Below are 27,970 nucleotides of genomic sequence, written 5' to 3' on the forward strand. Positions count from 1 at the left end.
TTTGATTCCATCTTATCTAGCAAACCACTATGAGTGGTATGCGAAGAACACTTCATATATAGACAGATAAGGCCCTCGTACAAAGTTAGAAGCTGCAATGGGGCAGGATGAGAGAAACTGACAGAGACACCTAAAAAAGCCAGCAGATCTCACCCCTGGTCCTGACATGGCTTAAGTTAGGGAAATATATGATATTTGAAAGAATGTAAGCTGAAAATGTATAATTTACTAAACGAAAAAAATAATAATAATGAAGTAAAATGTTTAAGTCCTCGAGAGTTCACCCGCTATGTCCTTTCCGGGTAGATCCACCGAATTCTGTTTTGGCAAGACACTCACCTTAATCCTGTCTTAGCTGTCAAATTAGGCTGGTCTTACTATAGAATATTTTGAGAGAACGAAAGATACAGCACAGAAATGTTTTAGAATATGGTTCTATGCCGGGTCCAATAACTTGCTGACCAGATGAGAAAGATACAGGTGTAATGTAACTCGTGGAAACACTGATACAAGATAAGGGAGGGATGGGTGGGGTTGATGCTGGGTGTCAAGGAGGGAGGAGTGAGGGATGCCGGAGCAATATAAAAGAAACGGCATGAGGCATGAGATATCATTTCTGGCATCCCGTTCACCATGCGGCCCGTGCTCCTTCTACTCGGCCTCGTTGCGGTAAATACCTACATTTTTGTTCCCAGCAGATCTAGTCATCATGTTTACAATGGTATTATTGGGAAACCTGTTATAAGAAATGCTTGAGTAAAAAATGGCAAACTATTTTGACAACATACACAGAAAAGCGTTAATTCTCAAGTAGGAACACACACACACACACACACACACACACACACGCTATAAGTTTTGTGTTGTCATCACTCAGGCTTATACTTGCCATGAGTTTTCTAAATAGGTCTTTTTCTAACAAGGGACAATCAAATTTCTCAGTGAGCTAAAAACATCAATTTCCAAACCACTTTCTGAAACATTTCTGCGTCTCATTTCAGCTTCCATTAAACATACAAGTGAATGTTTTCAAGGGTGTTTTAAGTATAAGCTAGTAATGTTTTAACACGTCACCGTCAGTAAAGAAAATACCCATGAAAGCCTGATTTTAAGTGAATCTTGAAAATAAAAGAAAAGCCTGATAAGAGTCAAGAGTCTGTATTTTGAAACGTTGGGGCGTTTTGTCTTGGCAGCTTATAACAAAATATAGAGGAACTTCCTAAAATTGTCAAGGGAATTTTATGATTTTTAACAATAACTTAAGGATCCTGCACCATAAGTGAAAAAAGAAAATCGTCAGAACACGTCTGTTTATCATCACAAGTCTCAGTTGAAAGCAGACTATGAGAGTGAGCAAAACATAAGAATAGGGGGTTCCTAAAATACGGATTTTTATTGTAAACCCTTTGGGAACGGCCATGAGTGTTATCGGCATGGACACAGCATCGGATGTTGTGAATGGCGGCTTAGTGCATATGAGCCGTGCTGTCGTTGCGGGGTTTAGGTTATCGTTCACAAGGCCTGGGTTTTCATTCCTATCGATTTATTGTGTGCACCCTGCCACACACACGTTAATCTATGTTTCACCTCTATGAAAATCGTGAAAAGCGTGGCATAAATTATAAAGTAGCTACTCAATTCCTTAAGGAAGAATCACAACATTTGTGTAATTTTTTTTTTTTCTCTCTCTCTCTCTGACGTGTGTTGAAACGAGTAGTAGCATGGCGTAAGTCGAGGTCTTATTCAGATAACCACTTAACAATTCCAGGCGGATGAAAGCGGTCACACGCATGCTTACCCAGGCCAGGCATCATTGAATCCAAAAGAATAGAAGGCAGTCTCAGCTACTTGGAGCACAAAATAAGCTCGACGCGATGTTTCCAGAACCCACTGCAAGGTGGCACTTCATGACGAAAGCTTTGATGGAACACAACAGAATAGTTTAGTACAGATTTGCCTGGTAATGATGCGGGATGTCTAATTATCTATGATGCAGTCACTCTGTCGAGGTTGTACCGCACGGAATACCTTGGAATGGCCTCAAAATTGAAGGAACCATGAGAAATATACGGACCAGCATTGTTTTCGGCAAAAAAGTGGCATTTAATCGAAAAGGCACAAGAGCCGTGACGTCACAAATTATCTTGATCTTGATTTTGATGTTACAGGCCAAAACATGTGAATATTTGAGTTATTTTTGACGTATTTGTACATCATGAATAATGTTTGATGATGAATGGACGAAGTATTAGTGACATGGGCATCTAAAATAGTGAAAGAAATGTTATATAATGTATATGCGAATACTGCGATGATAAATGTGGATATGGCACGTAGCCCCCGAGTTTATCACCCTTTGTGCCAACGGTTTGAGTCTGGCGTGACGTAGCGAGGTATCAGAGACTTTTCAGAGTACGATACAACAAGAGGGGGTGTGAGTTGCTGGGGACGAGGGAGTGTATGAGTGTCAGGAAGGCAGACCTGTTTGGCGGGATGGCGCGGAAACGAATCACCTAATAGTATCGCAGCCACACCTGCGCCGCTCATGCATCTAGACGAGAGCAAGGCTGGAAACCGGATCGGGGAAACTCCACTACGCTACACCGGGGGAGAGAGTGAAAAAAAAAAAAAAGGTGGCGTTAATATTTGTCATGTGGCGCTTTTGAGTTTTGTTTTATTGTTATTATTATTATTATTATTATTATTATTATTATTATTATTATTATTATTATTATTATCATTACTATTATTATTATTATTATTGTTATTATTATTGTTATTATTATTATGTAAAAGATTGGAATGGAAAACATTCCAATCTTTTACATTGGTAAAACTGCCGCTTCCCCCTGGACAATACTCGTACATGCATCAGGTCTGGAATACTCTTTCAAAACTTGCTGTTGTGTATGGCAACTAAACCTTTGTCCGCCAACAAACAATCCCGTCCAAAAAGTACAGCCTAATTTCAAACTGCAAAAAATTTCCCTCTGCACTTGTTCAGTACTGTCATTATTGAAGAAAAGCAGTTAGCATCCCTTATATTACTCAAGTATCAGGTTCATAACTAATTATGCGTCACGACTCCTACACATGTACATGTACGTCCCTTTATCTAGACGCAAAGCATGGCATCAATCCCTAGTTCCGGAAAACTCTGGATCTGAGTGGGAGTGTAGTGACGTCACGTTTTTGAAGGATTGGCCGGTCTCTGACCTTATCCATTACGCGGTGTCGTAGTGGATAAGGTCAGAGACTGGCCAACCCTTTCAAAACGTGACGTCACTACACCCCCACTCAAATCGAGGTTATTTTGTGTTCCAGATAGTTGAGACTACTTTCTATTTTAAAAGGTGGTGAGCGTGGGATCGGGCAGACGTCCACGCGTAGGTTCGAATCACACCACATACCGCTTTGAAGCTATGCCATTTGTCGATTGGTTTAAAGTTACCTACATGCCACCATGATACCCAGGTTCTAGGTGGTTATACCAAAGATACGCTTGGGTGGTGTTATGGGCCCTAATACGGGTACCACAATAAATAAAATTGCCTGCGCCACTAATAGGTGGAAGCTGAACAGCACTTCCCACATATTATACTCTTCAAGTATGCCTTCAGTCACTATAGGTCATAAAAGAAAAAAAAAAAGATCCTGTGGTGGTGAGGGCATGAACCTTGAAGCTATGATTTTTGTTTTACAAATATGCTCGCTTCTCTCATTGTTCATGGATGCAAGTCTATGCATAGGAAAGAAATTGCCCTACGTTATCATAATTTACCCAAAGAAGAACTGAGGAAGAAAATGGCTGAAAATATGTAGCGTTGCCAAGAATAGGCCTATCACTGCACTTCCTGATACGCCCTCAGCTAATAACACACATTAAAGACCACCAAACCACAAAAAACACTGAAAACCCCAAAAACACCAACTAGAACCCTTGAAAACCCAAATAACACCAAACACCACCAAACCACAGAAACACCCTTGAAAATCACAATACACGAACTAGAACCCTTAAAAACCCCAATAACACCGACTAAACACCGCCAAACCACAGAAATTTCTAAAAATACAGCAGTATACGTTGCAGGTCAACTCCGTTTCCTTTAAATTCCACTCCAAAATGAGACGTCCTAATAACCTGCGCGGCAGGTGCGGTTGAGACTACCTTCTGTTCTCTTTACCATACCTTGATTGAACCATTCAGCGGCCCAGCCTCCACACGTCCTCTCCATCATACACTCCCGCTCCTTCCTCATGAGCCTCGCACAGGACCGTAATTTGAGCACTTCTGCGGTGCACTTCCACTGCTTTGAAAAGGCTCTTGTTGAAATGACACGAGTTATGAGGATGTTTTCATGTTTCTAGTAAAAAATAACAAGATTCCCAAGAGAAAAAGTCTTGAGAGATGGCTAATTGATCACCTCTCTGGTCATTGAAACTAGTGTTAGTGAGAGAGCGGTATTTCTGAATTCGGGCCTGATTCTCACGTAGCTGCTCAATCTAAACATAAGAAGATCACATACCTACTCACTCCAGAGGGAGGATATGCAAGGTCAGGAGAGCTGTTGACATGGGAATAAGGAAGAAGATGACAAGGGATGAAACATTGCTGAGATGAGAAAGAGGTTGAAGACAATTAGAGGAGATGAGTTGATAAGAGAAAATGTGTGTGTGTGTGTTTCACTGTTTGATCTGCTGCAGTCTCTAACGAGACAGCCAGACGTTACTCTACGGAACGAGCTCAGACCTCATTGTTTCCGATCTTCGGATAGGCCTGAGACCAGGCACACACCACACACCGGGACAACAAGGTCACAACTCCTCGATTTACATCCCGTACCTACTCACTGCTAGGTGAACAGGGGCTACACGTGAAAGGAGACACACCCAAATATCTCCACCCGGCCGGGGTATCGAACCCCGGTCATCTGGCTTGTGAAGTCAGCGCTCTAACCACTGAGCTAACGGGCCGTGTGTGTGTGTGTGTGTGTGTGTGTGTGTGCGTGTGTTCACGGCTAGGTTAGATTTAATGTGTGTGTGTGTGTGTGTGTGTGTGTGTGTGTGTGTGTGTGTATTTACCTAATTGTATTTACCTAATTGTAACATACGGGAAAAGAGCTATGCTCGTACTGTCCCGTCTCCATATCTACTAATGTCCAGCTTTTTCTTAAAATCATGAATATTCCTTGCGTTGACCACTTCCACGTCTAAACTATTCCATGCTTCCACCCTTCTATGAGGAAGCTATATTTTTCACATCTCTCCTATAAGTGGCCATTTTAGTTTTTCCCATGCCCTCTCGACATTCTTTCATTCCACATACACAGATCTTCCCTATCCATTTTTCCATGCCAATCATCACTCTGTATATTGCTATCAGGTCTCCCCTTTCTCTTCTGTTTTCCAGGGTTGGAAGTTGCATTCTTTTCAGTCTGTCTTCATAAGTCAAATCTCTTAAGTCAGGCACCATTTTTGTTGCAGCCCTCTGTACTTTCTCTAGTTTCCTTATGTGTTTCTTTAAGTTCGGAGCCCACTGTATTGTTGCATATTCAAGCCTCGGTCTTATCATTGCAGTAATTATTTTCTTCATCATTTCTTCATCTAAATATACGAACGCCACTCTTATGTTCCTCAATAAGTTCAATACTTCTCCAATTATTTTGTTTATATGTCTCTCTGGCGATAGGTCATTGGTAATTGTCACCCCAAGGTCTTTTCTTCATGACTGGTTTTATGTCTTCATTTCCTATCTTGTACATACTCCTGATTCTTCTTTCACTCTTGCCAAACTCTATTTTCTTGCATTTTGTCGTGTTGAACTCCATTTGCCATGTACAGCTCCATTTCCATATTCTGTCCAAGTCTTCCTGGAGTAGTTCGCAATCTTTGTCACATCTCACTTTTCTTAACAATTTTGCATCGTCTGCAAATAGGCTCACATAACTGGACACCCCATCCACCATGTCATTTATGTAGACCGCGAACATTACTGGTGCCAACACTGATCCCTGTGGAACTCCACTCTCCACCAAGCCCCATTCTGATGGTCTGTCCTTAATTATTGTTCTCATTTCTCTTCCTACCAAAAGTCTTCCATCCATTTTAGTAAACTGCCATGCACTCCTCCTACCATTTCAAGTTTCCAGATCAGTCTCCGGTGTGGTACCTTATCAAAGGCCTTTTTTAAATCCAGATATATTCCATCAGCCCAACCATCTCTTTCCTGTATTACATCTATCACCCTCGAATAGTAACATATCAGGTTTGTCGTGCATGAACGCCCTTTTCTAAAACCAAATTGACACTCACAAAGTATGTCATTTTCTCCAAGAAGTCTGTCCATCTATTCTTCACCACCCTCTCACACATCTTAGCTACCACACTTGTAAGTGACACTGGTCTATAGTTCAATGGGTCTCTCTTGTTACCTGATTTATAGATTGGGACAATGTTAGCTCTTTTCCAGTCTTGGGGCACTACACCTTCCCTTAATGAGGCATCAATTACTTCACAAACTTTTTCTGCCAGTTGCTCCTGCATTCTCTTAAAATCCATCCTGATACCCCATCAGGTCCCACAGCTTTTCTCACTTCTAAACTCCCCATCATATTCTTGATCTCCTCCACAGTTACTTGAAACTCCTTCATAATCCCTTTCTGTTCCATTACCAGTGGTTTGTCAAAAGCAGTCTCCTTTGTGAATACCTTCCGAAAGCATCCATTCATAGCCTCTGCCATTTCCTGGGATCTTCACTGCATACTCCATTTACTTCTAAACTTTCAATACTTTCTCTATTTTTGATGTTGTTGTTCACATGTCTGTAAAAAGCCTTGGTTGGTCTTTACATTTATCAATTATATCCTTTTCTTGTTTCTTTCTTTCTTCTCTTCTAATCAACACATATTCATTTCTTGCTCTTTTGTAACTTTCCCACTGCTTAATCCGTCTTTTCCTTCTCCACCTCTTCCATGCATCCTCTTTTCTTGTTCTAGCCTTTTCACATCTATCGTTAAACCAGTCCTGCTTTCCAACTTCTCTATGTTGTCTTATTGGTACAAATTTTTCTCACCTTCTTTGTATATTTTTATAAATTCCTTCCACTTTTCATTTGCTCCTTAGCACTCTTGAATTTCATCCAATTTGTCTCTTGAAAGAATTTCTTTAGGTTTCCAAAATCTGTCTTGGCATAATTCCATCTTCCCACTTTATATTCTTCATTTCTTCTAGATTTCTCTTCATCTATCACCTTGAACTCCAAAACTGCATGATCACTCTTTGCTAAAGGGCACTCCACCCTCATCTCCTCAATGACCATTGGCTCTGTACTAAAGACCAAGTCCAGTCTTGACGATGCTCCCTCTCCTCCAAACCTAGTATCTTCTTTGACCCACTGAGTTAACACATTTTCCATTGCCAGTGTCAATAGTGTATTTCCCCATGTTGTCTCTGATCCTTCCATTGACCAGTCCTCCCAACACACCTCTTTACAATTAAAATCTCCCATCATTATAGTTCGTTCACAGCCACCCAACATTTCTTCCAGACATGTTCCTGTATCACTTATCATTTCTTCATATTCCTGTACTGACCATGCATTTGTCTTAGGTGGTACGTACACCACTATGTAGTGCCTCTTTTTCCTTCATTAGTTTCTGCTCTGATCTTTAGCACTTCTGCCTTTCCCATACCTTCTTTCACTTGATCCACCTTTATATCTTTTTTAACCAGCAACATCACTCCTCCTCCCATCTTACCTACTCTATTTCTTTTCCAAACATTATATTTCCCTTCTCCAACCATCATCAGGTCTTCTCCCTCTCTCAGTTTTGTTTCAGTAAGACCCACAATATCTGGGTTCTTGTCCCTCAAGTAATCGTTGAGTTCTAAAATCCCGATATCACTCCATTTATGTTGGAATACATTACATTCCGCTCATACGTAAGTTTCTTTAGTCCTTTCTTGCTGTACTTTTCTGGGTTATGAACCACTTCCTCAGTCTCATATCCAAGATTCTCCAGAAAAACTCTTTCTTCTCCTCTTCTGTCCTCTCTTCATTTTTTTCAAAGCCTCCTTTCTCAACTCATTTAACATTTCTCTTTCCTTTTCACCGAGATCTCTTCTCAACCAAATCTTCCTTGTTGTTTCCTGCTGGGCTAGCCTCCATGACTTCTCCACCAATTCATCTACATCCTTTTGTGACTTAAGTTTGATTCTTATTGGCCTCATACCTTCTCTTGTGAACTTTCCAATTCTATGGAAGTCCTCTATTTCTTGTACTAGGTCTTTTCCTCCTCCTGCACCACATTAATGATATTATTTATCACCTTTTTATGTTTTCTCTCTCTCCATTTTACTCGGTGTCTTATCCTCCTCCACACCAAATATCACCACACATCTCTTTTTGTCTACAGTTTCCCTCACCAATGTCTCATTTGACTTAATAACCTTCACCACTTTCTCAGCAATCTTCTCTTCTATGATCTGTTGATCTATAATTTCAACAAGGCCCAAAGTTTTCTCCCCAGACTCTTTGATTTCCTTTTCCAGACTTGCAACTTTGTAATTTACCTCCTTTCTTTCCACTTCCTGACTTTTTCCATTCAGCCTGCTTCTCCATCACTTTTCCTAGAGATTCTCCACATTTTCGCAATTCACTTTAATTAGCTTAACTTCCTCTTTCAGTGCTTCATTTTCCTTCTTCATATCGGCACACTCTTTAATTACATTGTCATAACTCGTTTCCAGGCCCCATACTTTTCAAACAGTTTTCAATTTTACCTTCCAACTCCAGAATTTTCTTCACATAAGCGCTCTTCTCCATTATTCCTTGAAATCCTGTGAAGTCTGATTCATCTTTCGAGTTCACGGCCGCCATGTTGCGCAGATGTAAACAAACCAGCTGATGGCTCAAACGCAGGCTACAGTTTATATTTACTTTCCCTGGACATTATTTTGCTAATCAACAGTTAACATGACTATATGGAGACGGGACAAACATTACCAGCTCCTTTCCCACCTTGGTTACTCTTAGGCAATGGTAACTGTAGAATTAGAGATGATTGCTCTGGAGCTCAGCGACCACATCCGCCATCGACGATGTCCCGTGTGTGTGTGTGTGTGTGTATTTACCTAGTTGTATTGTACAGGGTTCGAGCGAGGCTCATAATGTCCTGTCTCCATGTCTCCGTTTATCCAATTTTTCTTTAAAGTTATGCACATTATGTGCTGTAACAACTTCATCACTCAATGCATTTCACTTTTCCACCGTTCTGTGTGGAAAACTATATTTTCCAATATCTTTCACGCACTGCCTCATCCTGATCTTCTTTACATGTCCTTTTGTCCTTCTAGCTTCTTCTGTCATCAGCACCAGGTCTTCCTTGTCTATTTTTTCAATGCTATTTACTATTTTATACATTGTAATTAGGTCTCATCATGCTTTTCTATCTTGTAAGGTTGGCAGTCCCATTTCCTTCAACATTTCTTCATATATTAGGTCCTTTAGTTCCGGCACCATCTGTGTAGCGATCTTCTGGATCCTTTCTAATCTTCTTATATATTTTCTAGAGCTCGTTGACCACACCAGTGCCGCATATTCCAGCATAGGACGTATCATGCTCGTGATAATTTTTTCATCATATCTTTGACCCTGAATTGAAGTGCCACTCTAATATAAGTCAACAATTTATATGTTAAACCAAATATCTTACTTGTGTATTTTCCGGGGGTTCAGATTTTTCTGTATAATCACTCCCAGATCTTTTTCCTCTTTAGTCTTCATTATTTGCTCCTCTCCCATTAGATAGTTCCATACAGGTCTTCTCTTACTCTTTCCTAATTCCATTACGTGACATTTCTTGGCACTGAACTCTAATTTCCACTTCTTACTCCACTCGTAGATTTTGTTTATATCTTCCTGCAGCAGCAAACAGTCTTCTTGGGTTTTGATTACACTTAGCAATTTTGCATCATCAGCAAACAAATTAATATTACTATTTACCCCATTTTGAATGTCATTTACATATACCTGGAACATAATGGGGGCTAACACTGACCCTTGTGGCACTCCACTTGTTACTTCACCCCACGATGAGTATGTATCTCTGATCACAGTTCTCATCTCTCTGTCCTTCAAATAATCCCTTATCCATTCTAACAAAGTTATTCTCAGTCCTCCTAAGCTCTCTAACTTCCAAAGTAGTCTGCCGTAAGGGATTTTATCAAAAGCCTTTTTTATGTCCAGGTATACTGTGTCTACCCATCCATCTCTGTTTTCCATTCCTTCTATTACCCTTGAGTAGAAACTTAATAAGTTCGACACACATAATCGTCCTGTCCTGAACCCAAATTGTCTGTTCGATGTAACTTGTTCTTTTTCTAGATATTCAACCCATTTTTCTTTGATAACTATTTCACATAACATCCCCACAACACTTGTAAGTGACACCAGTCTGTAATTTAATGGCTCAGTTGACTTTCCTCCTATGAATATTGGGATTATGTTGGCTCTCTTCCATTCTTCCTTTCTTTTAATGAATTTGTAATCAAGCTATTATATTCCTCTTCTTTAAAGCTAACATAGATCTCATCTTTTAGTTTTGTTTCTACTATGCACATTATATCCGGTCTTTTTTCTTTCAAGTAATCTCTAACCTCCAACACGCTGCATAACAACCCATCTATATTAGTATAAGTCACTCTTAATTTCTTGCCTCGTCTATGACCTCATCTTTCTTCCGAAGATATCACTACTTTCGTCTCATAATTATCCAGAACCCTCCAGTAGAAATTCTTTTTCTTGATCTCCGTCCTTTTTTCATTTTTTCCTTAGCTTCATTTCTTAGCACTTTCTCCTCCCTCTCTCCCAGGTTCATATTTCTTTTTATCCATATATCCTTAGATTCAGTATCATCAGCCAGTTTCCTTTTTTCTTGTCATAATTTCTTCCACCTCCACCTGTGAATTCATTTTCACTTTCATTGGTCTCTTACCCCCTTCACTAAATCTTCCGAACCTAGTCACTTCTTGGTCCAATTCCTGTGTGCTGTCCTGGACCTGTTTCATAATAGTTTTGGTCAATTCTCTCTCTTCTTGCTCTCTCACGAACTTGTTTGGATTTTTTTTTTTCTTCATCCCAAAAATTAAGAAACATTTCCTCTTATCCACTGTATCCCTCACTAGATCTTTCTCCTTAATTACTTGTATAGCAGTGTCCTTTGTCTTTTCCTGAATTTACTTCCTTCTTACCTCTGAAAATTTAACTTCTTCCTCTTCCTGTTCTTGTTTCCATGCATTTCGTAAGTTCTCCAATTTGATTTTACCATTCTCTATTTTATCCTCCCCATCCTGTTTTTTTTTTTTTTTTTTTTCTGATGGCTCCTTAAAGGAACCTTCGTAGTGTGTGTGTGTGTGTGTGTGTGTGTGTGTGTGTGTGTGTAATTCACCTCGGTCGTCTGCTGGTCACCCAGCCAGTCTTCCCCGTTACGGAGCGAGCTCAGAGCTCATAGACCGATCTTCGGGTAGGACTGAGACCACATTAACACACAACACATGAAAAGCCACAATCGAGTTACATCCCGTACCTATTTACTGCTAGGTGAACAGGGGCAACATATTAAGAGGCTTGCCCATTTGCCTCGCCGCTTACCGGGACTCGAACCCGGCCCTCTCGATTGTGAGTCGATCGTGCTAACTACTACACTACGCGCGCGCGCGTTGTAGTTTTACAGGGCCTGGGCTTTATGCTCGTGTGGCCCCGTCTCCATATCCACACTTATCCAATTTATCTTTAAAACTATGCACACTTGTTGCTGACACCACTTCCTCACTCAAACTGTTCCAAGTCTCAACACATCTTTGCGGGAAACTAATTTTTTTTAACATCTCTCAGACATCTTCCCTTCCTCAGTTTCTTGCTATGCGATCTTGTGCTTCTAATGTCATATTCTTCTCTCAGGATTAGTTTCTCATTATCCACTTGATCCCTTCCGTTAATGAATGTATAAACTTGTATCAGATCCCCTCTCTCTCTTCTCTGTTCCAGGGTTGGTAGATCCATAGCTTTTAGTCTCTCCTCATATGTCATCCATTTAAATTCTGGAACCATTCTTGTGTGTGTGTGTGTGTGTGTGTGTGTGTGTGTGTGTGTGTGTGTGTGTTTGAACCTCCTTTATTGATCTACAGTTGTCTTTGTTAATGGATATGAATGGTATTTTTTGCGTATTCTAGTTAGTATGCATATCATAGTCTTAATCTGTAACCTGTGGACAGTAAACATGCACTGTGTTGTCCTGACGACAGTATGGTCCTCCTCGTTGCAGGCTGTGTCCGCATCGGATCCAGTCAAGATTCACCTTTACTATGAGACGCTCTGCCCGTACAGCATTGACTTCGTGGTGAACCAGTTGTACAAGACGTGGACCTTGGTCAAAGATATCATGGAAGTAGAGATGTTTCCTTTCGGCAACGCTGAGGTGAGTCGTGCGTATAGCTTCTTTCTTTACTGAAACTCTAGAACATATTGACAGAGAAGCTATAGGAAGCCAATAGTCTACATATACGCGTGACTTTTGTTATATTACTGTAAAACATACTTGTATCTTCATTATCCATGGTTTGATTCTAGTTTTATAAAGCTTCTTCTTGTTAGCTCAAGACTAACATAATATCTGAGGCTCTTCCATTTATCCACTAGTAATTATCTTTTCTTTCTCCTCGCATTCATTGACCTCTCTGTTCGTCTTTCCTCTCCTCAGGTAAGATTTCTTTGTTGTATGTTCTCGATGTCACTCTCTCATTTCTCTCTCTCTCTCTCTCTCTCTCTCTCTCTCTCTCTCTCTCTCTCTCTCTCTCTCTCTCTCTCTCTCTCTCTCTCTCTCTCTCTCTCTCTCTCTCTCTCTCTCTCTCTCTTTTTTTTTTTTTATTTAAACAAAACTTAATACAAAGGAACATGTACCCAAAGGCGCACTGTCGTGTGCTACCTATTCTAAGGGTACTACAATCTATTTCTCTACAATATTTACAAGACTTAAAATAGATAATATACAAGATGGTCAGCATGTAAATGGAGCACTATTCGTTTCACTTCACTAGCACTATTCACGCACTGCACTACACTGAGTGTCACGTCACAAAGAGTGTCAGAGGAGTTGGCAGTGTCTGTCTCCACTTATGTGCCATCAGTTTGACACTGTGTGTGTTCATCTCCTGGACGTGAGGCACCGCGGCCGTGAACAAGTTCCACATCCTGGAGACGCGTCCTGCGAAGGTGCGTTGATGCTGACACCCGTGGGATCGCGGCACCTCTACGGCGTCACCACCATTGAGCACCGTTCTCGTGCTCCGTGCGGTGACTCTTAGAGGATGACGCAGCCCTGCCAGATGTGGCACTCTTTGCACCTGTGCCTTATGGAACACTACGATCGCCGCCACGTCTCTGCGGTGTTCCAGTGAATCAAGGGACGCTCAGGCTCTGGGTGAGGTGGTAGTGCAGCATCTACTAGCCGTATGGCGCGGCGTTGGATGCTGTCCAGTCTCCTTCTGTGTGTGGCGGCACAGGACATCCAGGAGAGAGCTGCGTACTCAAGGTGGGGCCGCACCTGTGCCTTGTACAGCAGCAGTCTCCCTTCCTGTCGAGGAAACTGGCGATCCTTCTGAGAGCGGAGATCCTGTGAGAGGCTTTCTTGGCAATGGTTTTGACATGGCTGTCAAACCTCAGCCCTCGATCCACCTCCACTCCAAGTATCTTGACGTCATCTTGGAGTGGGGAGCAGCAGCGCCAAAGACAACTTTCCTGCCATTGCTGCCATGGCGGCTGGGGACCGAGACAACCATTGCCTGTGTCTTCTCCGGCGCGAATGTCACTTGCCAGCGAGCACCCCACTCCTTTATCACTCGTAGCTGCTGATTGATGGCCTCAGCAGCCCGCCCACTGTCCTGGCGTGGATAGGTATAGGAGAGGGTGCAGTCATCAGCATAGGCCATGACTCCTGGCAGTAGCTGGAGAAGATCATCCACGTAGATATTCCACAGGAGTGGGCCAAGAATTGAACCCTGTGGCACTGATGCCTCCACAGGCAGGGACTCAGATGTTTGCCCGTTGACAACCACCTTGAGGCTTCTGTCCTGCAGGTAATTTCCCAGGAGTCGTAGCAAGCCACCCTGGATGCCTTTAGCACGAAGCTTTTCTAGTAATCCGTTGTGCCATACTTTATCAAAAGCTCCTGCTATGTCCAAAGCAACCACTATAGTGTCCTTGCCGTCGTCGAGGGCGTCCTGCCACTGCCTGGTGAGAAGCATCATTAGGTCGGAGGTTGACCTTCCAGGTCTGAACCCAAACTGTTGGTCTGAGAGGAGGGCATTGTCCTTGAGATGGCTACACACCACCTCTGCCACGACCCTCTCAAACACTTTACCCACCACTGACAACAGGGATATGGGTCTGTAGTTTTTGGGTCCGTCCTGGAGCTTTTTGTGTGCAGGAACTACTCGAGCCTCCTTCCACACTGAAGGCCAGACGTTTTCCCGTACACAAGTTGTGAACTTGGGTGAGAGGGCAGCCAGTTCCTGGGAGCATCGCTTCAGCAGGTGCGGGCTGATGTCATCAGGGCCGGTGGCTTTCTGTGTGTCCAGCCCCGCAATAATCGCTTCACCTGCTGATGCGTCACCTCCACCATGGTGACAGTCTTCTCACATTGCTGGACCAGCTGAGGCGGTGGCTGCTGTGGATTCCCCACCTTCATTTTCCAGCAAACAAGGAAGCCAGCAACTGTGCCCTCTCCTTACTGCTGGTGGCGACAGTACCGTCCTGCTTGCTGAGGGGAGGGATGGATTCTTGGTGGCCAGTTCCTTGTTTGTCCTTAACAAGAGACCACCAAGTTTTGTTTCCTACGCCAGTGCCACACAGTTTCCGGCGCAGGCTTTCCTCCCACTTTTTTAAGGCCCACTTGCTGGTTACCACCATCCTCCTGCATGCAGCCCTGTGCAGGTCCTTGTTGCGCCGAGTCGGGTTCCTCTTGTAGCGGAGCCAGGCAGCATACTTTGCCTCGGCAGCAACACGGCAACGGTAGCCAAACCATGGCTGATCCGTCGGTCTGGTGGTGTATTCCCTGTGTGGGACGTGGCGTCTCTGGAGGGCGAGAAGGTGAGAGGTGAGTGCAAGTGCTTCACTCTCTGCTCCTCCTGTAGCAGAGTGGCCCATGGGGTGTGGGTCAGGTCGCGGCGCAGGAAGCCCAGTCTGCTTTGTTCCACAGCCAGATGGTGCGGGTGGTGGCCTCGTCCTGAGCCACGCCCACTTCCAGCTGTGTCAGTACAGCGTGATGGTCAGAGCTGCCCACGAGCCCCAGCTGATGACACTGAAGCTTGTCTTCCTGGTAGTCTGAGATGACAGGGTCTAATGTCCCTCCTCGTTCATGTGTGGGAAGGTGACATGATCTGTCAGACCCTGCACCTCAGGAGATTCTCGTAGGCGTCTCTTTCCAGGTGGTGATTGAGATCCCCCACAATCAGCACGTGGCTGCAGCTGTGTGCCATCATCAGGTTGTCTAAGGTCTCAGTCAGGTACAGGAGTGAGTCAGGTCCTTGTCGGCGGGGGCGATACAGGGCACACAGCAGGAGGGCTGAGCGGTCTGCCAGCATTACTCGGAAGTACATCATCTCCATCAGTGGAGGCGTGTCTATGTCGAGTAGCTGGGCCTGCATTCCTTCCTTGAAGCAGACAGCCACTCCACCTCCTGTTCGCTCTTGTCGGTCCCTCCTCACCCAGTGGGTGAAGCCCTGCATCCTGCCATACGTGGGCTCCACCTCACTGTTCAGCCATGTCTCGGTCACCACAACAACGTCTGCATTGTGTCGTTGCACACAGTTGTGGTATAAGTCTGCAAGGTTAGTCCGGAGACCACTCTCTCTCTCTCTCTCTCTCTCTCTCTCTCTCTCTCTCTCTCTCTCTCTCTCTCTCTCTCTCTCTCTCTCTCTCTCTCTCTCTCTCTCTCTCTCTCTCTCTCTCTCTCTCTCTCTCTCTCTCTCTCTCTCTCTCTCTCTCTCTCTCTCTCTCTCTCTCTCTCTCTCTCTCTCTCTCTCTCTCTCTCTCTCTCTCTCTCTCTCTCTCTCTCTCTCTCTCTCTCTCTCTCTCTCTCTCTCTCTCTCTCTCTCTCTCTCTCTCTCTCTCTCTCTCTCTCTCTCTCTCTCTCTCTCTCTCTCTCTCTCTCTCTCTCTCTCTCTCTCTCTCTCTCTCTCTCTCTCTCTCTCTCTCTCTCTCTCTCTCTCTCTCTCTCTCTCTCTCTCTCTCTCTCTCTCTCTCTCTCTCTCTCTCTCTCTCTCTCTCTCTCTCTCTCTCTCTCTCTCTCTCTCTCTCTCTCTCTCTCTCTCTCTCTCTCTCTCTCTCTCTCTCTCTCTCTCTCTCTCTCTCTCTCTCTCTCTCTCTCTCTCTCTCTCTCTCTCTCTCTCTCTCTCTCTCTCTCTCTCTCTCTCTCTCTCTCTCTCTCTCTCTCTCTCTCTCTCTCTCTCTCTCTCTCTCTCTCTCTCTCTCTCTCTCTCTCTCTCTCTCTCTCTCTCTCTCTCTCTCTCTCTCTCTCTCTCTCTCTCTCTCTCTCTCTCTCTCTCTCTCTCTCTCTCTCTCTCTCTCTCTCTCTCTCTCTCTCTCTCTCTCTCTCTCTCTCTCTCTCTCTCTCTCTCTCTCTCTCTCTCTCTCTCTCTCTCTCTCTCTCTCTCTCTCTCTCTCTCTCTCTCTCTCTCTCTCTCTCTCTCTCTCTCTCTCTCTCTCTCTCTCTCTCTCTCTCTCTCTCTCTCTCTCTCTCTCTCTCTCTCTCTCTCTCTCTCTCTCTCTCTCTCTCTCTCTCTCTCTCTCTCTCTCTCTCTCTCTCTCTCTCTCTCTCTCTCTCTCTCTCTCTCTCTCTCTCTCTCTCTCTCTCTCTCTCTCTCTCTCTCTCTCTCTCTCTCTCTCTCTCTCTCTCTCTCTCTCTCTCTCTCTCTCTCTCTCTCTCTCTCTCTCTCTCTCTCTCTCTCTCTCTCTCTCTCTCTCTCTCTCTCTCTCTCTCTCTCTCTCTCTCTCTCTCTCTCTCTCTCTCTCTCTCTCTCTCTCTCTCTCTCTCTCTCTCTCTCTCTCTCTCTCTCTCTCTCTCTCTCTCTCTATATATATATATATATATATATATATATATATATATATATATATATATATATATATATATATATATATATATATATATATATATATATATATATATATATATATATATATATATATATATATATATATATATATATATATATATATATATATATATATATATATATATATATATATATATATATATATATATATATATATATATATAACATATATATATATATATATATATATATATATATATATATATATATATATATATATATATATATATATATATATATATATATATATATATATATATATATATATATATATATATATATATATATATATATATATATATATATATATATATTATTTTTTTTTTTTTTTTTACATTACAAGGGCACTGGCCAAGGGCAAACAAAGTGTTGGAAAAAAAAAATCCCGCTGGTTGCCAGGCCCTGTTAAGAGGAAAGTAGAAAGAAAAAACAAAAAATCTAAAGGAGGGTCCAGTTAACGTAAGAGGTGTCTTGACACTCCTCTTTTGAAAGAGTTTAAGTCATAGGCAGGTGGAAATACAGACACAGGTAGAGAGTTCCAGAGTTTACCAGTGTAGGGAATGAAGGAGTGAAGATACTGGTTAACTCTTGCATTAGGAAGATGGACAGAATAGGGATGAGAAGAAGTAGAGAGTCTTGTGCAGCGAGGCCGCAGGAGGGGAAGGCATGCAGTTAGCAAGTTCAGAAGAGCAGACAGCATGAAAACAGCGGTAGAAGACAGATAAAGATGCAACATTGCGGCGGTGACTTAAAGAATCAAGACAGTCAGTTAGAGGAGAAGAGTTGATAAGACGAAAAGCTTTAGATTCCACCTTGTTTAGTAAAGCTGTGTGTGTGGATCCCCAGACATGAGAGCCATACTCCATACACGGGCGGATAAGGCCCTTGTACAGAGCAAGCAGCTGGGAGGGAGAAAAATGGACGAAGACGCCATAGGACACCTAACTTCTTGGAAGCTGATTTAGCAAGAGTAGAGATGTGAAATTTCCAGTTTAGATTTTTAGTGAAGGATAGACCGAGTGTGTTTAATGTAGAGGAGAGGGAAGTTGAGTGTTATTGAAGAAGAGAGGATAGTTGTCTGGAAGGTTATGTCGAGTAGATAGTTGTAGAAATTGAGTTTTGAGGCATTGAACAAAACCAGGTTTTCTCTGCCCCAATCAGAAACAAGTGAAAGATCAGAAGTTAGGCGTCCTATAGCATCTCGCCTTGAGTCATTTAATTGTTGTTGGGTTGGGCGTCTGTTGAACGCTGTTGAATAATGCAGGTGGTATCATCAGCATAGGAGTGGATAGGGCATTGAGTCAGATTTAGGAGATCATTGATGAATAATAGAAAGAGAGTGGGTGATAGGACAGAACCCTGTGGAACACCACTGTTGATAGTTTTAGGGAAGAACAGTGACCGTCTACTACAGCAGCAATAGAACGATCGGAAAGGAAACTGGAGATGAAGGTACAGAGAGAAGGATAGAATCCGTAGGAGGGTAGTTTAGAAATTAAAGATTTGTGCCAGACTCTATCGAAGGCTTTCGATATGTCAAGGCCGACAGCAAAGGTTTCACCGAAGTCCCTAAAGAGGATGACCAAGATTCAGTTAGGAAAGTAAGAAGATCACCAGTAGATCTGCCTTTACGGAAACCATACTGGCAATCAGAGAGAAGGTTGTGAGCTGATAGATGCCTCATTATCTTCCTATTAAGGATAGACTCAAAGGCTTTAGAAAGGCAGGAAATCAAAGCTATAGGGCGGTAGTTAGAAGGATTGGAGTGGTCACCTTTTTAGGGACAGGTTGAATGTGAGCAAACTTCCAGCAAGAAGGATAAATAGAAGTAGAGACACAGATGAAAGAGTTTGACCAGGCAGTGAGCGAGTTCAGCACAGTTTTGAGAACAACAGGAGGGACTCCATCCGGACCGTAAGCCTTCCGAGAATCAAGGCCAGAGAGGGCCAGGAAAACGTCTTTATAAAGAATTTTAATTTTAGGGATGAAGTAGTCAGAGGGTGGAGGAGTAGGAGGAATATGCCCAGAATCATCCAAAGTTGAGTTGGTAGCAAAGGTTTGAGCGAAGAGTTCAGCTTTAGAAAAGAAGAGACAGCTGTAGAGCCATCTGGATGAAGTAAAGGAGGAAAGACGAAGAAGTAAAGTTGTTAGAGATATTATTGGCTAGATGCCAGAAATCTCGAGAGGAGTTAGAATTGGAAAGACTTTGACATTTTCTATTGATGAAAGAGTTTTTAGTAAGTTGGAGAATAGATTTGGCATGATTACGGGCAGAAATATATAGGGCATGAGTTTCAGCAGTTGGATGGCTACGGAACCGTTTGTGAGCCGCCTCTCTATCATTGACAGCACGAGAACAAGCAGAGTTAAACCAAGGCTTTTTAGCTTTAGGGTTAGAGAAAGTATGAGGAATGTATAGCTCCATGCCAGAGATAATCACCTCTGTTATGCGCTCGGCACAAAGAGAAGGATCTCTGACATGAAAACAATAATCATCCCAAGGAAATCAGAATAGTACTGCCTTAGTTCCTCCCACTTAGCAGAGTTAAAATGCTATATATATATATATATATATATATATATATATATATATATATATATATATATATATATATATATATATATATATATATATATATATATATATATATATATATATATATATATATATATATATATATATATATATATATATATATATATATATATATATATATATATATATATATATATATATATATATATATATATATATATATATATATATATATATATATATATATATATATATATATATATATATATATATATATATATATATATATATATATATATATATATATATCTCCTTCACATTATATGGGGGTACCTCATCCTCACTACACTGAACACTAATGATTCTCAAATTTCCCTGAGCGAGTACCACTTGGAGGTCCCGTACAGTCCCCGCGTACCATTTGGTTCCAGAACAACTCAGTTTCAGCAAATATCAATTTATTCACAAGTAGAACACACAAATGAAATGACAACAAGGAACACAACTCAGTTCAATGCGAGGGATTGCGTCTGTTTCTTCTCCACCGGGTGATCAATGCCACTTTATCTTGTATAAGGCAATAATCATTTTCCAGAGAAATGAATTAATTTAATTTAACTATGAATGGCATATGGTCCATAAAGTGCTCCTGTACCACCTGGAAAGTCTTCGTGTACCATTAGTGGTGCGCGTACCACAGGATGGGAACCACTGCTGTATATTGTAGCCTATGCTGTCATTTATTTGTTCACGCGCGTCTTCTGCACTTTTTAGTATTGTCGTCGTGTTCTTTGTGTGATTCAATTGTTTTAGATAAATTCATCCTTTGTGTTCCATTCTATCATCTCTTCATTTGTTTATATTACTTGAATATGTTGATTTCTTACCTGCTCTGGCTCATCTCACCATTTTTTTTTTTTTTCATTCACCACTTATTATTATTATTATTATTATTATTATTATTATTATTATTATCATTATCATTATTATTATTATTATTATTATTATTATTATTATTATTATTATTATCATTTTGTTTTTTTTATTATAATTGTTGTAATTGTTGTTGTTATTTTACGGTTCAATTATTATTTTTTATCTATAGCGATATATGAACAGTTCTTGCAGTCTCTATTTCATTCAATTGAGAGTTTGCAGGATTTTGCACCGCCTCAGAATGAGCGCTCTTATACCTATACCTATTCTTCATAGGTGTACAGTGCAGCTGTCCTCTTCTTTCTTTACTTTTTTGCCCCTCTTACACCACCTTTATCCCAATCACTGCTTGCTGGAACTCTTGCTCACCTTCACGGAATAGTTAGGTTGAATATTTCTCACACTCTGTTCGTCACTGGGCTCACCAGATCCAACGCGGGCCGTACAATCTACCTACCGTCCGTGTTTACTGTCATTGAGTGCCTTACTATAGGTCATCTGTTTGCCGAGTCCATTCATGGTTCGGCCGGCAATCTTGTTATATCTACCGCCTTCCAAAGTTAAACGCTCACCGCTTGAATCATTGGTTGGAACGTGTGTGTGTGTGTGTGTTTCACTGTTTGATCTGCTGCAGTCTCTGACGAGACAGCCAAACGTTACCCTACGGAACGAGCTCAGAGCTCATTATTTCCGATCTTCGGATAGGCCTGAGACCAGGCACACACCACACACCGGGACAACAAGGTCACAACTCCTCGATTTACATCCCGTACCTACTCACTGCTAGGTGAACAGGGGCTACACGTGAAAGGAGACACACCCAAATATCTCCGCCCGGCCGGGGAATCGAATCCCGGTCCTCTGGCTTGTGAAGCCAGCGCTCTAACCACTGAGCTACCGGGCGTGTGCGTGTGTGTGTGTGTGTGTAATTCACGGTTTGATCTGCTGCAGTCTCTGACGAGACAGCCAGACGTTACCCTACGGAACGAGCTCAGAGCTCATTATTTCCGATCTTCGGATAGGCCTGAGACCAGGCACACACCACACACCGGAACAACAAGGTCACAACTCCTCGATTCACATCCCGTACCTACTCACTGCTAGGTGAATAGGGGCTACACGTGAAAGGAGACACACCCAAATATCTCCACCCCGCCGGGGAATCGAACCCCAGTCCTCTGGCTTGTGAAGCCAGCGCTCTAACCACTGAGCTACCGGGCCGTGTGTGTGTGTGTGTGTGTGTGTGTGTGTGTGTGTGTGTGTATTTCTGAATTGACTACCTGAGTTCTTCAAGAGTCTCGTATATTTGTTGTTTATTTATTTATTTATTTGTTTATTTATTTATTCATTTAGTTTACTTGTCCGTGTTTTGTTCTGCACACCTCACATGCATCATGAGACTTACATCATACATGATAATAGCTCTGTGGAAAGCGTCCCCGCCTGACATTCGACATGCAGAGAGTCGTGGAGATATTTTCTCTGAAACAGGGTGGTTACTGTCCCCTTTGAACAAAAGGACGGAGTGCATTCTGCGTGAGGTCTCGGCTTCATCCACAGATCGTTCTGTATGAGCTTTGAGTTCCTTCTGGAAGGATAACAGCTGATGGCCAGAGATATCAAGACCATTAGACCAAGACCGTAATGAATCACACACACACACACACACACACCCGGTAGCTCAGTCGTTAGAGCGCTGGCTTCACAAGCCAGAGGACCGGGGTTCGATTCCCCGGCCGGGTGGAGATATTTGGGTGTCTCCTTTCACGTGTAGCCCCTGTTCACCTAGCAGTGAGTAGGTACGGGGTGTAAATCGAGGAGTTGTGACCTTGTTGTCCCGTTGTGTGGTGTGTACCTGGTCTCAGGCCTATCCAAAGATCGGAAATAATGAGCTCTGAGCTCGTTCCGTAGGGTAACGTCTGGCTGTCTCGTCAGAGACTGCAGCAGATCAAACAGTGAACACACACACACACACACACACACACACACACACACAACACACACACACACACACACAGGCATAGTAAAAAGCTGAGAAAAGGAAGATGTCTGAGAGATGTTAAAAAATATAGTTTCCCGCAAAGATGTATTGAGACGTGGAACAGTTTAAATGAAGAAGTAGTGTCTGCAACGAGTGTGCATACTTTTAAAGCAAGATTGGATAAGTGTAAATATGGAGACGGGGCCACACGAACATAAAGCCCAGGCCCTGTAAAACTACAACTTGGTAAATACAACTAGGTAAATACACACACACACACACACACACACACACACACACACACACACATAAGATACAAGTGCTCAATGGGAAAGAGTGACCATGTAATATTAGAAATGGATATAGAAGAAGGAAAGGAAGATAGAGATGAATCATACAAAGGAGACCGATTAAATTACAGAAAGGCTGATATTGAGAATCTCAAGAACTATTTTAAAAACGTAAACTGGGAGGAGATGGAAAACTCATTAACGGTTCAAGAGAAATATAACTTATTTTTGGAAATATACAAAACTGGGGTCAGGGAATATGTCCCGAAATATAGATCTAAAGAAGAAGGAAAGAAAGATTGGTTTAATGCAAGGTGTGCTAGGGCAAAGGAGAAACGAGATGGAGCATGGAAAAGGTGGAGAAGAAACAGAAATCCAGAAAATAAGGAAAACTTCAAAACAGCAAGAAATGAATATGCTAAGGTGAGAAAGGAAGAAGAAAAGAACTATGAAAAGGACATTGTCGAAAAATGTAAGGAACAACCAAAATTGTTCTACAGATTCATAAATGGAAAAATAAGACAAAAAGAAACAATAGAAAGGTTAAAAGGAGAAAACGGAATGGTGGAAGACCCAAAAGTATGGCAGAACTGTTAAATAGTAAATTTCATGAGGTCTTTACTAAGGAATCCAAATTTGAAAGACCACAGGGTAATAGAGAGTCTGTCTATATGAAAGAGATTAAAGTAACCAAGCTTGAAATAAAAAAGTTGATGACGGAACTAGATGAGGAAAAGGCAATGGGACCGGATGAAGTCTCAGACAGAATACTGAAAGAATGTAGGGAAGAACTAGCAAGTCCAATATACATCATAAAATGCTCAATTGAAAATGGAACAGTGCCAGTGGAGTTGAAAAGAGCTGAGGTGGTTCCCATATATAAGAGCGGAAGGAAGGAAGAACCTTTAAATTACAGGCCGGTATCACTAACTAATGTAATATGCAAGATGTGTGAAAAAGTAATAAAGAAGCAATGGATTGAGTTTCTTGAAGACAACACAATATTATCAAATAGCCAATTTGGTTTTAGAAAAGGTCGGTCATGTGTGACAAATTTATTGAGTTTCTACTCTAGAATAGTTGATAAAGTACAAGAGAGAGAGGGATGGATTGACTGTATTTATTTAGATCTAAAAAAGGCTTTTGATAAAGTGCCACATGAAAGATTACTATGGAAGTTAGAGGAGAAGGGTGGCTTAAAAGGAAGCACATTGAGATGGATGAAGAATTACTTAAGGGGAGAGAAATAAGGACGATAGTTAAAGATATGAAGTCCAAGTGGAGAACAGTAGACAGCGGAGTGCCACAGGGGTCAGTATTGGCACCAATACTTTTCTCGTATATATAAATGACATGCCAGAGGAGTGAACAGCTACATAAATCTGTTTGCGGACGATGCGAAACTGTGCAGAGTCATTAAACAAAAGAGGATTGTGAAATACTACAGGAAGACTTAAACAAGATCTGGAAATGGAGCAAAAATGGGAGATGGAATTCAATGTGGACAAAAGCCATGTCATGGAAATGGGAAAAAGTGAAAGACGACCAGTGGGAATCTATAAGATGGGAGATGGAGTAGAACTAGAAAAAGTAAAAAGGAAAAGGACTTGGGAGTGACAATGGAAGAAAATAATCAACCGGTAAGCCATATTGATAGAATTTTCAGAGAGACGTATAATTTGCTAAGGAATATTGGAGTAGCATTTCACTATATGGACAAGGAAATGATGAAGAAATTGATAAGTACTAAAATAAGACCTAGATTGGAATATGCAGGAGTTGTGTGGACTCCCATAAAAAGAAACACATAAGAAAATTAGAGAGACTACAAAAATGGCTACAAGAATGGTTCCAGAATTTAAAGGGATGACATATGAGGAGAGACTAAAGGCAATGGATCTACCAACCTTGGAGCAGAGAAGAGAGAGGGATCTGATACAAGTTTATAAATTGATTAACGGAATGGATGAAGTGGATAATGAGAAACTGATCCTGAGAGAAGAATATGACTTTAGAAGCACAAGATCGCATAGTAAGAAACTAAGGAAGGGACGATGTCTGAGAGATGTTAAAAAATTTAGTTTCCCGCAAAGATGTGTTGAGACTTGGAACAGTTTGAGTGAGGAAGTGGTGTCAGCAAAGAGTGTACATAGTTTTAAAGAAAAATTGGATTGGATAAGTGTAGATATGGAGACGGGACCACACGAGCATAAAGCCCAGGCCCTGTAAAACTACAACTAGGTAAATACTAGGTAAATAAATACACACACCATTGATACTGCTTGTAACGCGTCTGTGTGTGTGTGTGTGTCTCGCCACAGTATTATCCTGACGGCGATGGCTGGAGTTTCAAGTGCCAGCACGGTTCCGACGAGTGCCGCGGCAACATGATCCATGCGTGTGCCAAGGACCACTTCAAGGATATCAACATCGAAATGGAATTTGTCAATTGCCTGCTCTCAGCAGACTACCCTCCCAACGCTGGGGCCAAGGTTAGTTAGCAAGGGAGCATCCTCATCCTTGGGTTATGTGTAAGACATCGCCGCCTTTTATGATTTTTTTTCTTGTTTCCATCAAATGAATATAAGAAAACTGTAATAAGTCAGGCAGCAGTGATAAAGCTATGAAACAAATGCAGTAATGTCATCTGAGTAAGTTTTCTTCTTGTAGTGTGCAGCACAAGTGGGCCAGGACTGGACACCTCTGGAAGAGTGTGTTAACTCTGTAACGGGCCAGAACCTGCTGCACGAGGTGGCTCTGCAGCAGGAGAATCTTCACCCCAAGCTGTACTTTGTGCCTTGGATCATTGTAGATGATGTAAGTCTCTCTCTCTCTCTCTCTCTCTCTCTCTCTCTCTCTCTCTCTCTCTCTTCGTGTGTGTGTGTGTGTGTGTGTGTGTGTGTGTGTGTGTGTGTGTGTGTGTGTGTGTGTGTGCGCGCACGAGCGTGTTTAATCCATGGACTTCATAAATTTATGTCACAGGGTCTTGCCAAAAAGACTCATGTTTACAGTTAAGCCTCATGTTGATATTAATTACATCACGCAGGAGTTCAGCGAGGAGCAGGTGGGCGCCTGCCAGACGAACTTGCTGAAAGTGGTGTGTGATAAATACACCGGCGCTTCGAGGCCCGCTGCTTGCGACACCTCGGAGCTCACCTCCAGCAAGATTGGAGTATCGAAGCTGTAGACCTTGCGGTAGCCGTCGCCTTCACACCACTCGTCACCAGAGGAAGGGCAGCTGTCGCCAGCCACGCAGCCACCACAAGGTCTTTTGAGTGCCGCAGAGGCGTCCCCGCCACACACCAAACACAGCATCATTTGTCATTCGTCATGCACAGCAGTGCGGGAGTGAAGAGAAATGTTTAACTTCTTGAAAAATAAATTTGCTGATTTATTTTGCCCCTGAGTCAATGGAAGAAAGGAGAGTCATACTTCTTTACCTCCTGTTCTGTCTTTTTTTGCATTCAGGTTTCCTACTGCGCAGGGGTTCGTCTGTCAGCTGTGTGTGTGTGTGCGTGTGTGTGTGTGTGTGTGTGTGTGTGTGTGTGTGTGTGTGTGTGTGTGTGTGTGTGTGTGTGTGCGCTCGCGTGTTGAAATTCATGTCACTATGAAACAGACTGTACGAGTCTGTGAACGAGTTCACTGGCCATCGCTGATAGTTGGAGAATGTTTTTATCTAACTTTTCCTTCAAGTCATGCATATTTGTAGTACACACCACCTCTTCCTAATGTCCATTCCATGGCTCAGTGCTTCAGGAAGGCAACTATAGTTATTTGTGTCTCTTATACAGGTATATATTTTTTTTCAGCTTTCTTCCATGTCTTCTTGTTTCTCTTTCATTCATTAGAAATATATCATCCCTATCTATTTTTTTTTATTCCACTCAATGATCTGTAAAATACGATCTCTCTCTCGTCTTTCCCGGGTTGGGAGTTGCATCCTACCAAGTCTCTCCTCGTATGGCAGATCTCGTAATTCTGGCATCATTTTGGTTACTACTTTCTTTACACATTCCAATTTTCTTAGGTTTTATTTCCGTGTGGTGACCAATTACTGCTGCACATTCTAATCTTGAGTTTGTCACTGTAATGATTATTTTCTCATCATTTCTTCATCTAGATAAGCAAAGGCAACTCTCACATTTCTTAGTATGTTCAAGTTCCACCTGTTATCTTATTAACATTTGTTTTTTCGGTAATTTTTTCGAAAATATCACTCCTAGATTTTTTTTCCTTTTGTTACTTTATCGTTTCATCCCCATTTTATACTTAGAACCATACCTCCTATCACATTTTATACTTAGAACCATACCTCCTATCACATTTTATACTTAGAACCATACCTCCTATCACATTTTATAGTTAGAACCATACCTCCTATCACATTTTATAGTTAGAACCATACCTCCTATCACATTTTCCTAACTCCATCTTTTTACACTTCCAATAGTTAAATTTGATTTGTAATCTATTACTCCATCCATAAACCTTGTCTAGATCTCTTTGCATTTCCTCACAATCATCAGTTTCCTTCATACTTCTCATAAGTTTTTCATTGTCAGCGAAAAGACTCACATTTTTGGATACATTCTCCACGATATCACTTATATACGCTGCGAACACAACTGGTATTAACACTTACCTTGTGGGACCCCACTTGATACCTAGCTCCACATTGATGGTTGGTTCATTATTACAGTTTACATGTTTTTTTTTTTTTTTTCCAATCCTCCATCCATTCCATCAGCTTTCCATTTACACCTATATTCTCCACTTTCCAAAATCTTTTATGTGGCACTTTATCAGTGTGTGTGTGTGTGTGTGTGTGTGTGTAATTCACCACGGTTGCCTCCTGGTCACGCAGCCGGTCTTCTCTATTACGGAGCGAGCTCAGAGCTCATAGACCGATCTTCGGGTAGGACTGAGACCACAACACACTCCACACACCGGGAAAGCGAGGCCATAACCCCTCGAGTTACATCCCGTACCTATTTACTGCTAGGTGAACAGGGGCCACACAGTAAGAGGCTTGCCCATTTGCCACGCCGCGCC

General features: G+C 42.0%; 1 protein-coding gene across 1 annotated transcript; it reads left to right on the top strand.

The window, feature by feature from the left end:
* The first annotated feature begins 583 nt into the window (after nt 1-583).
* LOC123498100 (gamma-interferon-inducible lysosomal thiol reductase-like) lies at nt 584-26,313 on the top strand. Its single transcript, XM_045245230.1, has 5 exons — nt 584-669; nt 12,327-12,479; nt 25,240-25,410; nt 25,589-25,735; nt 25,965-26,313. The coding sequence occupies exons 1-5, from the start codon at nt 634-636 to the stop codon at nt 26,103-26,105; spliced, it is 648 nt and encodes a 215-aa protein (XP_045101165.1). The 5' UTR covers nt 584-633; the 3' UTR covers nt 26,106-26,313.
* Nucleotides 26,314-27,970: the final 1,657 nt, after the last annotated feature.

Source organism: Portunus trituberculatus, chromosome 47 (assembly GCF_017591435.1).
Source record: "Portunus trituberculatus isolate SZX2019 chromosome 47, ASM1759143v1, whole genome shotgun sequence".
NCBI lineage: Eukaryota > Metazoa > Arthropoda > Malacostraca > Decapoda > Portunidae > Portunus > Portunus trituberculatus.

Bases quoted from the DNA above. Each gene is read 5' to 3' on its own strand.
- LOC123498100 (XM_045245230.1), top strand. From the start codon at position 634: ATGCGGCCCGTGCTCCTTCTACTCGGCCTCGTTGCG. The intron at 25,411-25,588 runs GTTAGTTAGCAA...TTCTTCTTGTAG, and splicing joins CTCCCAACGCTGGGGCCAAG to TGTGCAGCACAAGTGGGCCA. The intron at 25,736-25,964 runs GTAAGTCTCTCT...TACATCACGCAG, and splicing joins CTTGGATCATTGTAGATGAT to GAGTTCAGCGAGGAGCAGGT.